The following is a 16,597-nucleotide window of genomic DNA, read 5'->3' on the forward strand; positions in this document are numbered from 1 at the left end:
GTGCTTCGCTATGAGGGTTGATTATGTATTCCTAAGGTGGGTGAGTTGAGACAAAAGATTCTTGTAGAAGCCCATAACTCCAGATATTCTATTCATCCAAGTGCCACTAAGATGTATCGTTATCTGAGGGAAGCCTTTTGGTGGAATGGCATGAAGAGGGATATAGAAGAATTTGTGGCTAAGTGCCCAAATTGCCAGCAAGTGAAAGTAGAACATCAGAAACCAGGAGGTATGACTCAAGAGATCGACATTCCTACTTTGAAGTGGGAAGTTATAAACATGGACTTCATCATAGGTTTACCTCGTACTCGTAGATAGCATGACTACATTTGGGTGATTGTTGACAGACTTACTAAGTTTGCACACTTTTTGGCTGTCAAGACTACATATTCGGTGAAGGACCATGCCAAACTTTACATTAAGGAGATAGTCAGGTTGTATTGGGTTCCTTTGTCTACCATCTCTGATAGAGGTCCGCAGACAGATAGGCAAGCAAAGTGTACCATTCAAACCTTAGATGACATGTTGAGAGCTCATGTGATCGATTTCAAGTGTAGTTGGGATGATCACCTTCCTCTTATAGAGTTCTCATACAATAATAGTTACCATTCAAGCATTCAGATGGCCCCTTATAAGGTATTATATGGGCGTAGATGTAGATCTCCAGTTTGTTGATTTAAAGCAGGTGAAGCAGCCTTGATAGTACCATATTCAATTCATGATGTTATAGAGAAAGTGCAACTCATTAGAGATAGACTTCAGACAACCTAGAGTCGCTAGAAATCTTATGCAAATGTGAGGAGAATGGAACCACAATTCCAAATTGATGATTGGAGTTTCTTGAAACTGTCACCTATGAAAGGGGTGATGAGATTTGGCAAGAAAGGGAAGCTTAGTCCTAGATATGTGGGCCCTTACAAGATTCTGAAAATGATTGGAAAAGTGGCTTATGAGTTAGAGTTGCCAGCAGAACTAACAGCAGTGCATCCGATTTTTCACATTTGGTTGTTGAAGAAGTGTGTTGGTGATCCAACATCCATTGTACCTTTAGAAAGTGTGGCTATAAATGATAGTCTCACTTATTAGGATGTACCAGCTGAGATTCTTAATCGTCAGGTTCGAAGGTTGAGAAACAAAGAACTCGCCTCAGTGAAGGTTTTGTGGAGGAGTTAGTCCGTAGAGGGAGCTACTTGGGAATCAGAAGCATCCATGAAGGCTAAATATCCTCACCTCTTTCTTTCTGATTCCACTCCAGCTTGAGGTAATAGTTCCTCTTCAATTTTTCAGTCAATCATGCACAGATTCAGTCTTAGTATCATTTTCCTTTAGGTTGTACTTGCATTTTTAGCATATTTGCATGTTCTTTGAACATAGTTCAGTTAGTAATCAGTCTTAGTATTTTTGTGGTAGGGTTGCAGCTCTTTCCCTCCATTTCAGCTAGTTTAGTCTTCATTCGAGGACAAATGTTACTAATCGAGAGATAATGTAACACACCATATCCGAAAATAGACCTTAGTGTATATTTCCAGAAGTTGCGGGTGCAAGCCACGGTTGCCACCCATGGACAGTAGGGTGAGCCACGGCCCGTGCTGGTGGTCCATGGTTCGCAACTGGGACTATCTCGAGACTCAGCCCTAAGATATATTCTGAGTGTCGACCCATGGCCGGACACACGGACCGTAGGTCAAGTCACGGACCGTGGTCCATGTCCGTGTATCAACACCCCTAGTGCAGCCCCCAGTCACGACTGACCGTTGGCCAGCACGGACCGTCAGTCGATCGACAGTCCATCGGTCCCATCTATCTGTGACCGCGACATCAGTTTAGTCAGGGGTGTCTTGGACTTTTCCTTATGGGTTGGACACCTAAACTACATCGTTTAACCCCTAAACTACATGGTTTTTGTTAGTTTTAACCTAGAAACATGACTAGAACTTACATAAGTCAGATCATTCATAAAAACATAAATGAATTAGAGCGTAAGAAGAGAAAGAGGTCAAGAACCCTAGTTGAAGAACGTAACTAGATTCCACCAATTCCACCCCTGAAAATTGAAAAATTTCTCCATGGAATTTGTCACCATGTATGTGGGATTTCACTAGTGGGTTCCTTTAGCCCATTAGGTCCCTAGAATTCAGTCAGATTCTTGATTCCCTTATATTACTTAGACCTAGGGTTTCTAGAACTTCAAAAGAAAAATATAAATTAGTTACTTTTATGATCTAAATCAAATTGTCATGATGTTACCTTGTTTCTTTCATGAATTCCAGAACCCTAGCTATGTAGTCTTTAGTTCTTGAAATACACATACTAGATATTTCAGTTATTTCAGATATACATGCCTCAGTTTTTGAATGGGTCATTAGAAGTATATTAATGTTGCATTCTGATGAGTCCACGTTTTGGACTCATTAAGGGCTTTATTTAGACTGATTTAGTGTCCTCAAATATAATTTTGTGCTAACAACTGATGTAAAACCATTGATTTTCAGACATATTTATTGAGGAACAAAACTAGGACAGAATTGGGAGATAGAGACACCATGAGCAAGCAAGAGAAGGGAAAGACAAGCCTGATGATCACCCATGTCACTCAGCTATTCGCCAAGTTGCCAGCATACCTCCTAAACTTACAGAACAGTAAGGCTGAATTAGGGGCAACTCTGGTGAACAACAGTTCCACTTAGCCTGTCACCGATCACTTCGGTGAAGGATGACTAGGTCGCCAAAAGCACTAATGATGATCCAGATAAGTGCCTATGGGTGAGTGAAAAGGAAAAAGGGCACTTCGCGGAATCGCTCGGTGATCCAACCCTAGCTCACCAAAAATTACGGTGGCTGGACTAAGCAGAGGTGAAAAATAAAGGCGAGATGATTTAGGATTTCAAGTGATTTTGGAGAGATTTTTCATTGCAATTTTGTAATAGAGATGATTTTAGTACTTTTTAACTCTCAAATTTCATTTAACCATCTATGGAAAATGTGGTTGGTGTTAATTTTCATCTTTTCATCATGTGTGGCTAAAACCCTTACCTTGGGGGTTTGACAATGTGACCAATTGTTGCATTTTTACTAAATGGGTGTGATCAATTAGTGGTTTATGGTGTTAATCTGAAGCGAGTCTAAATTATTATGGTGGTTTAACCTTATTATTGCATCTTTGGTTTGATAGAGTTCAAACTTTTGTGCCTGTTCGAGAGAGAAGTACAGAACCAACGTATTATTTTGGCATCCTTAGTAATAGGTCTTGGCGGTTTCAGCTTGAGAAAGTCAAACCCAATACCCAGCGTTTTTGTCTAGCTTGAGTGAGTGGATTTGATGAGAATGTGGGCTGCTTAGCTTGTGGATGGTGTTAAGGTTCGAGAGAACTCAACATAAATACGACAATTATTCAAGAGAAAGTTGTTTTACTTATAGCCCATTCGACCCAAAATGATTAGCATTATCGATAATAATTTACACCCATTTAGTTGAATTTGACAATTGATTAGTCAACCCCCAAGTGTTCAGAAATTATCTGATTGTTTCTTGTTGATAAATTGAAGTGGATCGGCAACAATATTTTGAAAATTGTTTGTGAAACTCTTGAAGTGTTGTATTGCGCAACTACAAATGTCATTGTCATACTTTCGTATTTGAATTCAAAGAACACTACTCTCTGTGGGAATGATCCCAATCTAATTGGTTGGGTTATTATATTGACTAATGATCATCGACACTTAGAATTAGATGAAGTGTCATTGAAAGGTTAATCAAAATGGCGCCGCTGCTGGGGAGTAACGTTACATAGAACTTTTTGATCGATGATTTGACTTGTTAACTGGTTGGCTATAGTTTAGTTGGCGTAGGCTGCATAGTGTAGTATTGGTTGGACTACATAGAAGTAACAAAATGAGTGAGGAAGAGATGAATGGTAGTCAAGCAGGTCACCGGAACGGTATCGATGATATCAATAGTGCTTACAACCCATCTCAATCTGGTGAAATGAGCGCAATATGCATACCACAAGCCAAAGGGAATGAAATATTTGAGGTCACTAGCATAACTCTTCACCTCCTCCAAATGAGGGGACACAATGGGGGGGCTAGAACACGAAGACCCGCATGAGCATATCAGAAATTTTATAGAGATGTGCAGCCCGTTTTCATTTAAAAATATGTCACAAGAGTCAATCTTTCTTTGATTATTTCCACTCTCTTTAACGGGGGAAGCTAGTAAGTGGTTGGTCGAGTTACCAAACAATTCTATCACATCATGGGAGGAGTTGATTGTAACATTTAATACAAGATTCTTTCCCCCCATCATGGATGATGAAACTTAGAGATGACATTCAATGTTTCAAGCAATGGGAAGATGAACCCATCCATGAAACGTGGGTGAGGTTTAAGAAATTCTTCCTTAAATGCCCATCTCATGGGCTACGAAATGAGCTGCTACTCCAATATTTTCACCGGAGTCTTGATTCGGTTAATAAAGGAGTGGCTGATCAATTGGTACGAGGGGGGATAATGTTACAATCATTTGAGGTAGCTTCATTTCTTCTTGATGATATGACAAAGATAAATCAATCTAGGTACACTCAAGAGGTTCAAATCTCACCTCTCTGTTTTAGAATGACACATGAATAAATTGATAAGGAAAGATAAAGGGATGCAAACATCAAGAAAATGTTGACCCAGATGGAGCTTTTACAAGAGCATATGATGGAGAATGCGGGAAAATCAAAGGGGACAATTGGAGTTTTTAGAGTTGAGGAGGGTTCTTCTTCGGGCTATTCAAAGCCTGGGGAGAATCAAGGTTGGAACTCCAAGAGATGCGAGGAGGGTTTCCACCCATGCTATTTACAGCAAGGTGGGAATCAAGGTTGGAACTATAACAAGGGGGAAGAGAAAACGAGATACCATCAAGATTGGTCCGAGCAGAGTGATTATTGGAGAAGGGAGGATTATTATGAAGAGGACTACACTAACTCAAGTGAGAGCCCAAAATCGAGAGGGAGTCCAAGTAGTCCCCGGGTGAATGATTTGCCTTTACGCATTCTTGATAAAGTTGAAGTCTCGAATGATTTATTGAAAGGGATGAAATATGATTTTTCATCATTAAACAATAAAGTAAACTCTCATACTGATGAAATAAAGGTACTTGATGGTTAGTTGAGTTTACTTTCAACACAATTGAAAACAAAAAATGATAATGCACGATGAAGATAGAGAGCTGGTTGTGGTCACTCGTAGTGGAAAAGAAGCAATAAGTGATGTCACAGGAAATGAAAAAGTGCACACGCATGAAGAAGGCAAAGGTATAGAGGAAGAAGAAATAACCATCCATCAAGACATTGCCAAGAAGCCGCAAAGTGATGTGGAGAAACACATGCCAAGCCCAAAAGTTAAGCAGCCTTTACCCAAAATATCTCCTCCATTTACCCAACGCCTCAAGAAGAAGAATGAAGATGAGAAGTTCAAAAAAAATTTATCGGTGTTCAAGACTCTATCTATTAATCTCCCTCTAGTGGAAGTATTGTTGGAAATGTCGGGTTATGCCATGTTTATGAAGGAGTTAGTCACAAACAAAAATAGCTTGGATTTTGAGATGATCGAAGTTTCTCATAGTTGTAGTGCAATTATGACTACTGAGCTGATAAAAAAGAAAGAATATCCTGAAGCGTTCACCATCCCATGCACCATAGGCATGCTCCAATTTGCCAAAGTCTTATGCAATTTGGGAGCAAGTATCAATCTAATGCCATACATGATCTATAAACAACTCGGTTTGGATGAAGCAAAGGCTACAACTATGAGACTCTTGATGGCAGACCGATCAACTAAAAATCCAGGGGGATATTATATGACATCTTGCTTTGGTTCAGTTATGATTATTGTTCAACTTTATTATATCCTGCATGCTCAGTACCTTTCAAGTACTGACGCATACTATGCGCTACATCTTCTCGTGATGTAGATTTAGGTTCTCAGCTTCACGATCACGCATAGATTTGTTCCCAATCTCCTATTCAGCAACATCAGTGGTGAGTGCTCATTCTTCGAGGACGAGTGACATAATTGTCTGTTATGCTTTTAGTCTTTAGTTTCATTTTTGCTAGATTTAGTTGGGGCATGTCCCAACACTTCTAGTCAGTTAGAGGCTACATTTAGACATAGTTTAGATTCAGCTAAGCTTTCGAGTTTGATATTTCATTTGTTATTGAACTCTCAGATTTCTTTATTCAGATTTAGTATATGGGTATTCCCCATTATTTCAGATTTATCCTATGATTAACTTCCTCATAGCATTTATTACTTCAGTTTACTATTAGTATGCTCATGTTATGCCAACATGGTTAGCTTGGGGTCACTAGTAATCCTAGGTCCCCTGTTCGCGTCTAGTGGGTAGCCTCAGGGCGTGACAAATTAAGTTATTAATCCAAGCTTAAAATATCATAGAGTAGCTCATTAAATCTTGAATCAATATTGGGTGAGAAAACCTTTCACCAATCACGATTCCTTAATAAGTGACAAAATCCTTTCACAATTTCATAGATGCTTATCTTAAAGTAACTTATATCATAAAACCTTTCTTTTCATAAATCATGCATAATCTTTGTGAAAACATCATTTATAGATTTATAGTTTCTTCATAAATTCATGTCTTTGAGAACAATGTGTGAGAAAACCTTTCACCAAACATGATTCCTTAATATGTGACAAAATCCTTTCACAATTTCATAGATGCTTATCTTAAAGTAACCTATATCATAAAACCTTTCTTTTCATAAATCATGCATAACCTTTGTGAAAACATAATTTATAGATTCATAGTTTCTTCATAAATTCATGTCTTTGAGAGTTCATAGTCAATAATCATGGTAAATGCATGGGTTCATGTGATATCTACTGTAAAACATGTACTTGAATCAATATCATAATAATAAGATCAAATCAAATAATTGAATCAACACAACTAGAACCCATGAGGAATTGAATGAAAACCTAATCAAATTGATGAAATTGAATTTGGAGAATTGAGAAACCTTTGGGACTCAATGGGTGAATGTAACCTATCAATGATACTATACATACCTTCAGAATCAAAGCCCAAAAGCAATGGTGAAAAAAGAGACTTTATTTGAAAACCCTAGCTTCTTCTTCTGTGAACTTCATAGAGAGTTGAGGAAGATGAATGTGGATATGAATTAGGAATTTGAGTGAATGAGAGAGTTAGGGTAGTTTTAGTGGTAGAAGGATAGGGAAAACCCAAATACCCTTAAAAATAATTGTCGGATGGTTCCTATGGTTTGGACCTACGGTCCGTAGAACTTCCTATGGTATGCACTAGTCAAACATAGTACTAACTTCAGAAATCCAAAATTCACGTTACATTCCACGACCTTTACAGGGTCCGTCTAAATTCCTATGGTCTGTAGAAACCATCTGTAAAAAACTAAGTTTTAGTTTAAAAATTCCATCGAGTATGGAAACTTCCTACGGAACCCACCTACCACTCGTCAACCTTCTTACTGTTTCACCTACTCATTCGTAGTTCAAACTTCAGAAACTTGAAATTCCAAAAACTCATCTTCAAGTCAATGAATCCCTTCCTACGACTCGTAGAAATTCCTACCATTCGTAGGTTAGACTCAAAGAACCTACTTCAGTGCCAAAAATCTGTATTTTCCTTATCCTTTCAACTTCCCAACTTTTGGGACGTTACATTAATATTGTGGTATGTATTATAAACATTATAAATTTTTTTTATTATATGTGAAACTAAATATATTATAGTTATGTGGTCAATCGGCCATGTGGGAGAATGTAACTTATTATTTTATGAGGAACTTTCACATATAGCCACTCAAATATAGCCTAATCACTCTCTATAGCTATAGTTTTATAATTACAATTCGTAGCTACATGTTATAGGGAGGAGAGAGGCTAGTGAGATAGGGAGAGAGAGGAGAAAGGCGAGTGAGAGAGGGAAAAAAGTGGGAGAGAGGTGAATTGTATCTGTATATTGGTTAGATAATTGTATATTATACATATATATTTGTATATATGGCAAAAAAGATTGGGAGAGAGAAGCAAGCGAGATAGGGAGAGGGAGGAGAGAGGTGAGTGAGAGAGGGTAAAGATGGAGAGAGGTGAATTGTATATGTATATCAGTTAGATAATTGTATATTATACAAATGCATTTGTATATATGGCATGCGAGATTTGCAGAGAGAGGAGAGAGGCAAGCGAGAGAGAGCATAGAGTGGGAGAGAAGTGAATTGTTTATGTATATCGGTTAGATAATTGTATATTATGCATATGTATTTTTATATTCTGGCAAATTATACATATACAAACGTGACTAATTATACAAACTCGAAGTCATTCCACATAATTAATGTATGATGTTAGTCACAAATGGTAATTATAGAAAAATATAGCTATGATGAGTAATTAAGTATTATAAGTTTTCTTAACCGCATAATTTTCCCGTATTTTATTTGTGGCTAAATTAATGTAAAGCCTATAGATAATATTTAATAAAGAATAGATCTCATTTGTACACCGATGATTTGATTGACGTAGTAGATAAAGTCTTAATTAACCTTTACAAATTGGTTCTCCAACCTTCTATTAGGGTTTCAACATATTTTACACTTTTTCCATCATTGATGGTTGTGGTAACATAAGCTAGGGCAAGGCATGGCGGTAAAATGACCAGTTTTGTAATTCATGCTTCAGGTATATTATTATATAATACAAATCTTTGTAATATTAATGTATTTGAGATCCTGATGTGCAGTAAGTTTTGCTTACACACTAGCCTTAAAATTTGAAATAAAACATGCACTTTCTCAAAATTGTCATATCTTTACACTAGTTAAAATCAGTTTGACATATATGTGGATGCTAGTTTCACAATCTCGGCTAACTGTTCAATTAATTTCTGACACGAGGATATCAACAATCAACCAATCCTTAACCATATATGGTGTTTAAATAAAGAAAGGTAATTAAAAATTAAAAACATAAGTGAGAGAGGTTACCCTAATTAATGTGGATGGTATCTCATCTTCTAATAAAGAAAGTACTTTCATTTAAGATCCTATTTGAATTGACTTACTTAAAAAGAAACAAGTCACTTTTTAATCGGGTGAGGCCCATTTATTCATAAAACCAAAGAGAATATTTACAAATAACCGAGCCCAAAAGTGATCCAGTCTAGAAACAGAAGCATAGGCAAATGGTACAAAATATCTGATAAAAAAAATAAAAACAAAAAGTATATAAGAAAAGTGAGAACACGAACAGTCGGAAGCTTCCTGTTTCTTCCTTATACGCTCCTCTAAAATTTCAATCTTCATACACTTCCATTGTTGTGATTCAAGCTACAATCAAGGTGAGATCTTTAATTCTATCTACAATCAAAGTGAGATATTTAATTCTTTCCCTCCAATGTTAAAAAGAATTTTAATGCATATCCTCTTATGGTTTTCAGGCGATGACACGGTGATGGAATTGCTCTCGCCTTCACTCATTTGAAACATTCAAAACTCTAAGGTTAGTTCTTCATCTCATCACTCTACCTTGTTTGTCTCTAAAACCAATCATCATGGGAGTTGTGAATCCCTCGGTTAGATTTACTACTAGTAAGTGGAGATCTTGGTGTAAATTTAACTCGTCATGTAAAACAAGTTCTACTATTGCGCCGAAGCTTAACTCTAGCCATCAAAATGTACAGATCAACTATCCACATATGCTATGACCAAAATAAAGGCTCTATGTTTCAGCTCTATCTCATTGTAGTTTTATCTCCATACAAAGTCTCAATGGATTGAACCCCATTCAGGATTAATACGATTATTTAAGCCATTGTTTGGACAATTCTACCACAATGAAATCAGAGAAAATTTATATTGCATTCTTTTGTAGGTTTCTACAGATGCACCTTGTTGATGGTGATTTTTAGTTGAAACTAAAATTTTGATTTGGGACTAATGGACACCCCAAGCTCTCACCATGTGTAAGTACACAAATCTATTGAATTTACATCAAACTTTAGCTTATCATTATAGATAATTTTACCTTAGACGATTGAATTTATATGTAAGCAGTAATGGATCATGGACTATGATACACATACCACTATTTGCTCCATTAATTGTGTGGAAGATTCCTTATGCATGGTGTACCATATTTGGCTTGATTAAGTATCCTCTTTTTTGTGCTATGATTTTTTTGAAATTGGTTATTCTAAAAATCACCTGCAAAAGATAAAACTAAATTAGTAAAAAAATCTACAACCGTATTTCCTTTTCTAAGGGCATGTTTACTCTTGCGGAATATATCTTCTCGATCTCCTAATTATACTAATCTCCTATGCCACACTCCATGAAACTTTCCACTCTCCATCTAAAATATTCTCCAGAACTAAAGAGTCAGTCTAAATAATGATATTAGCAATTTCATGCTCAATACAGCAATTAAGACTTTCCCTTGTAGCTCTAGCTTCCGCTACTATGTTAGTTGTATTATATCTTCTCGATCTCCTGATTATACTAATATCCTATGCCACACTGCATGAAACTTTCCACTCTCCATCTAAAATATTCTCCAGAACTAAAGAGTCAGTCTAAATAATGATATTAGCAATTTCATGCTCAATACAGCAATTAAGACTCTCCCTTGTAGCTCTAGCTTCCGCTACTATGTTAGTTGTATCAGAATTCTGAAACCTTTAGCTACTACCAGATTACCACTATGATTTCTGATACAAAAGACTACTGAACTAGGACCACAATTATTTTTAGATGCCCAATCAAACTTACATTTCCGTAAATTAGGAGGATGAGGGTTCCATCTAACAATTCTAAAAGAGAATTTAGGTTTGTACTATTCCAATTCTGAGATAATAAGAGGCCACGAGTTGCTGCTACATTTCCCTTTTAATATAACGAGAATGAATTTTAAAATCATATCATTAATACCCCATAGCACTCTAAATTATGAAAATGAACCTCCATGAATAATTGTATTCATTCTCATCAACAGAAACTATAAAATAATTTAAGGATATCTTGGAAAATTACCTTCACTCTATAATTGCCTTCTACTGCCCACAATTCCAATAGCGGTAAGGAAGTGGCTCCAAATTCTTATAACATGTTATCCAATAAGAAAAAGATGTTCCATAGTATATCTTATTCCAAAATTATACAACGCCTACAATTTCAAGAATTGTCAGAGTTCCATCTATGCACTAGAGAAGCCAAAGGGATTTTTCTTAACCAAATTCTCCGAGCAAGAAAGGGCATTTCAAAATAAACCCTTTTTATCCACAATCTCACCATGTCTTAAACCTTCTCTTTTTTGTACCTCAATAGCTCCCAAAAATATTTAACGATGAGCTTACCATTGTTAATTTCATTCCACCAAGCTTCATCACATTGATTACAGAGATATGCAAGATGCAAGTTAGATTGGACATGTACAACATACTCAACAACAAGCTCTCCCATTGTTGGATAGTTCCATGTCCCTTCCTCCTTTAGAAAGTCACCAAAGTCTTTGATGGCATGGCAAGTCTACACCTGAAATGCATGTAAATGCAAAGGTCCCAGATTATACGAGTTATGATTCCATATAGTAGAAGTGTCTTCTCTAGGTTCCCACCATATGTGATGTTATAGTAACCCCCCCCCCCCATTCACCAGCATGTGTTTCCAACTATGGGAACCTCCTTTCCATTGAACAAGCGCATGTATTTGCTTCCTACAATACTTTATCCATATAAAGTTAGATCATAATGTACTTTGAATTCTGGAATAGCTTTTAAGTATTTTTATAGTGCTATCTTAAATAAGGAAATATTTTTAAGCGCTTATTTATAACTTGTGATTTTTTTGGCTTTTAAGAATATATAATCTTATACAAATAGGCCCTTAGTCTTATCTCATGAACTACACTAATCTAGCAAGGGAGAAACCTTTAATATCAATACATTATACATAATTCAAGAGTATAATGTATTCAATATTAAGAACTTTAAGTTTGAACTCATTAAATTTAAACTATGAATATAATTCGGGAAATAGTAGTTTATTAATTATGGCTGAAAACATCTAAAATGAGAGTTTCAAGTTCCGTATAAGATAAAGTAGGAAATATAAGTTAAAAATTAAATTTATAGAAACAAGTAAAGAACAAAATGGTCTGAGCATAATCTATGAAGGCTTACATAAATTTCAAATAACAAGTAGTATCAGTTTATTTTGGGCTTACATAGGGGATGTACTTTGTCAAGCCTTCATATTTTTGGATGAAGGTTAGAAATTCAATTAACAGTAAATCAATAATAGTAATATTTCCCAATGTAAGAAATCGTTGATGCAATTTTAGTTAGTTACAACATAAATTTCTTAGTTACTACAATCTGATTTCTCTATGAATTTTTAAAATATATGTTCTTTTGTTTGATGTTTCAAGTGCTTATCTACCTGCCTTATTTATACTATTTTATCTTCTAATGTAGTAACTTGTAATATTCTTTTTATGTTTGGTTGAAATTATATTATTTGATTATTAAAATCTATTATAATAGATTTCTTTGTTTGAATATTGCTTTGATTATGTTTCATCATCAGTCACGAGAGTCTTGTATTGGACTTCGTCATGAAAATCGCCAACGTGATAAAGAATAGTTGCATGTAAGCAACAATCAATGAAGCCTAATACGTGATTTGCAACTTCAACTTCATCATTAATTGATATAGTGTTGTTTGTTGTCCATTAAATACAATTTCTCTTATTTCATCTCAGATAAAGTCAATTTTTAATTGGTGATTTTCCTCTGCCATTGAAAAAAGTAAGAAATTTTGACACGTTCTTTTAACATGTAAAATATTTTTTTTCTTTAATAACTTTCAAGTTAAATTTCAAAATTTTGTAAAACAACAAAAAATATTTCTACTTTTTTTTCATTTCATTTAACTAATAAAAAGTCAAAAACAACTCCAGTTTATATTTGTGACCAAACACAATTGCATGCAAGGCAATTGTTTTCAAAAGTGCTGACTTTTTTCAATGGTAGAGGAAAATCACCAATTACGAATTGATTTTTATCTTAGTTTAAATAAGAGAAATAGCATATAAGGGACAACAAACAACAATATATCAAATTGGTGATGAAGTTGAAGTTGCAAGTCAAGTATTAGCTAGACTTCGTAGGTTCTTACTTACATGCACCTATTCTTTATCTCGTTGATGCTTTTCATTACAAAGTCCAATACAAGACTCTTGTGACTGATGATGAAACATATTCAATACAACTCTTTCAAAGGACAACTGGAACCGGACACTGTTTTTGTCATCATATACTTAGAGTTAAAATATTTGTCGATACAAATAAGATTCAAATTTTTACAAAAATATGTTGTGAAAAACTCTATAACACAAGAATTTGTGGACGGTTGAAATTTTGTAAAGACTTAAAAGAAAGGTCATTCTAATTTCCCTCCATTGAGACTAGAAGGAAATAAAAGAGAGAATTGTAGTACTCTTGACGACTCAGTGTACACACTCGAAACATAAAGTTAATTGTTCTATGAATTTAGTTATTCATATCGTTCTTATTTAACCTGTAGAAACTTTGCAAGAGGAATCAATATATTGATTCGACAGAACCAAACTCCTCATACTGGTGATATGAAGAGTTTTGGGGTAAGAAGAGCTGAAATGGTTGTTTAATATGATGTGCTTAGATAAGTGTATTCTTAATTCATTATACATATATAAATAAAAGAAATTGAGCCCTTTGGGCCAATTCATTTTTTAAAAATAGAAAGACAATCAAAAAATAACATTAACAAAAACAAAATACAAATACAAATACAATTAAATATGTCAAAAATTAGTTGTTCACGATGCAAATTATACTTTGATGGAACAGTTAATAGAAAAGGCACAAGGACTGGGGCGATTCTCATATCGCCCACATGGCAGCATTACCATGCAAAAGTTCGACTTTGTTCTATACAAATGACAGAACAAATGACGAAGCATGAATAATGGGTCTAAATATGAAATTAGATTTAGAAGTACAAGAATTGATTGTGTTGGTAGATTCCGATTTGCTTATTTGGCAAGCTTAAGGCGAATGGAAAACTAAAGACCTCAAGGTTCTTCCATACAAACAATGTGTGGAAGACCTAAGAAAATTTTTTAAGTTCATTGATTTTTGATATATCCCAAGGTTTGATAATGAATTGACTGATGCCCTAGCTACTTTGGCCTCAATGCTTCCATATTCTAGAAAAACTTGCATCGCTCCTTTGGAAATTCAAGTTCATGACCAACACAACTACTATAACACAATTGAAGTAGAACCATATGGTGAGCGATACCTAGACATAAAGCAATTTCTTGCAGAAATGAAATATCCAGAACATGATAATGGTAGCTCAAAAAGAACTATTAGGCACTTGGCTAGTGGGTTATTTTTTAGCGGGAAATTTAATACAAACGAACCCTATATTTAAATTTGTTGAGATGTGTGGATGTTGAATAAGACGAGAAAATCATGAATGAAATACATGCTGAGATATATGGATCACACATGAATGGATATGTCCTTGATATAAAAGATGGTTTGAGTAGGGTATTAATGGCTTACGATGGAATGGGACTGCTTTCGCTTTGTGAACAAAGATCATCAACAACTTCCTTTTCTTCATATCCTCCTCATCTTCCCAGGTAGCTTCCTCAACAATCTAATCCAAAGAACCTTTACTGATGCTATTTCCTTAGTCCACAATTTTCGAACCTGACGATTTAGAATTTGAACAGTAATCTCATCATAAGACAAGTTGTCCCTAATACCAATATCTCCAGTTGGTATGATCAATGAAGGATCTCCTATCTCCTATACACATTTTCAGCATAGAAATATGAAATACCGGATGAACCTCTGCTAACTCTTGGGGTAGCTCCAACTCATAAGCTACATTGTCAATCCTCTTGGATATTCTGTAAGGAACAACATACCAGGAACTAAGCTTCCCCTTCTTACCAAATCTCAGAACACCATTCATGGGTGAAACTTTCAAGTAAACCCAATAATCTACTTCAAACTCTAAGTCCCTTCTTCTAACATCTACGTCGGATTTATGACGACTCTACATTGTTTTCAACCTCTCTTGAATAACTTTCACTTTCTCTATAGCTTGATGAACTAAGTCTGGTCCTATCAACCCAACTTCACCAACCTCAAACCATCCAATTGGAGATCTGAACCTTCTCCCATAGAGAGCTTTATATGGAGACATCTAAATGTTAGAATGGTAATTGTTGTTATAAGCAATCTCAATGAGAGGTAGGTGATCATCCCAATTACCCTTGGAATCAATCACACAGGCCCTTAACACATCTTCTAGAGTCTGAATAGTGCGCTCTGCTTGACCATCTGTTTGAGGATGAAAAGAAGTACTTAATTAACCTTTGAACCCAAGGCTTTCTGGAATGACTTCCAAAACTGTGCAGTAATTACACACCTCTGTCTGAAATAATTGAAACTAGCACCCCATGAAGTCTAACTACCTCTTGAAGATACAACTTGGCATAGTCCTCTGCTAAATGGGTAGTCTTTACCGACAAGAAATGGGCTGATTTGGTCATTCGATCTACAATTACCCAAATAGAGTCGTGCTGTCTGTGAGACCCTGGTAAACCGGTGATGAAATACAAATTGATCATCTCCCACTTCCATTCCAAAAGTTCTATATTATGAGTCATACCACCAGGCATTTGGTGCTCTACTTTAATTTGTTGGTAATTCTGACACTTAGCAAAAAACTCTACAATGCCCTTCTTCATATTATTCCACCAATATACTTCTCTCAAGTCATGATACATCTTTGTGGAACTCGGATAAACAGAATATTTGGAGTTATGATCTTCCTCTATGATTCTTTCTTGGAGTTCATCCATCCTTAGTACACACAACCTACCTTGATACTTCAATACACCATCTTCGCTTTGTTCAAAATCCATTACTTTTTATTATGAACATTTTCCTTCAATTCAAGAAAAATGGGGTCTTAGTTTTTCTTCTCTTTCACTTCTGACGCTAATGATGATTCAGCCTCATTCATCACCACTATTCCTCCTTCTATGGAATCCATTAATCGAACTCCTAATCCTGCAAGTTTGTGCACATCTTTTTCTAACTCTTTCTTATCTTACTCAAAATGGGCGGTACTATGCATAGATAATCTACTCAAGGCATCAATAACAAAGTTAGCCTTACCTGGGTGATAAAGAATACTCATGTCCTAATCTCTGAGTAGTTCTAACCACCTTTTCTATCTGAGATTAAGCTCTTTCTTAATAAACACATACAGAACACTCGTGTGATCAATGAAAACATCTACATGAACACCATACAAATAATGACGCCATATTTTCAAAGAAAATACTACAGCAACCAACTCTAAGTCATGGGTTGGGTGGTTCTTCTCGTGAACTTTCAACTGTCTGGAGGCATAAGCTATAACTTTGTCATTCTGCATTAATATACAACCCAAAAAAATCTAAACGCATCACAATATACAACAAAG

General features: G+C 35.6%; 1 protein-coding gene and 1 non-coding gene across 2 annotated transcripts; one reads left to right on the top strand and one right to left on the bottom strand.

The window, feature by feature from the left end:
• Positions 1-4,313: 4,313 nt before the first annotated feature.
• Positions 4,314-4,420, bottom strand: LOC125871962 (small nucleolar RNA R71). Its single transcript, XR_007447076.1, has one exon. It is a non-coding gene; the product is annotated as a small nucleolar RNA R71 (small nucleolar RNA).
• A 767-nt stretch (positions 4,421-5,187) lies between these two features.
• Positions 5,188-5,990, top strand: LOC125869922 (uncharacterized). Its single transcript, XM_049550318.1, has 2 exons — positions 5,188-5,860; positions 5,959-5,990. The coding sequence occupies exons 1-2, from the start codon at positions 5,188-5,190 to the stop codon at positions 5,988-5,990; spliced, it is 705 nt and encodes a 234-aa protein (XP_049406275.1).
• The last annotated feature ends 10,607 nt before the right edge of the window (positions 5,991-16,597 follow it).

The sequence above is a fragment of the Solanum stenotomum genome, chromosome 7, assembly GCF_019186545.1.
Source record: "Solanum stenotomum isolate F172 chromosome 7, ASM1918654v1, whole genome shotgun sequence".
NCBI classification, from domain to species: Eukaryota; Viridiplantae; Streptophyta; class Magnoliopsida; order Solanales; family Solanaceae; genus Solanum; species Solanum stenotomum.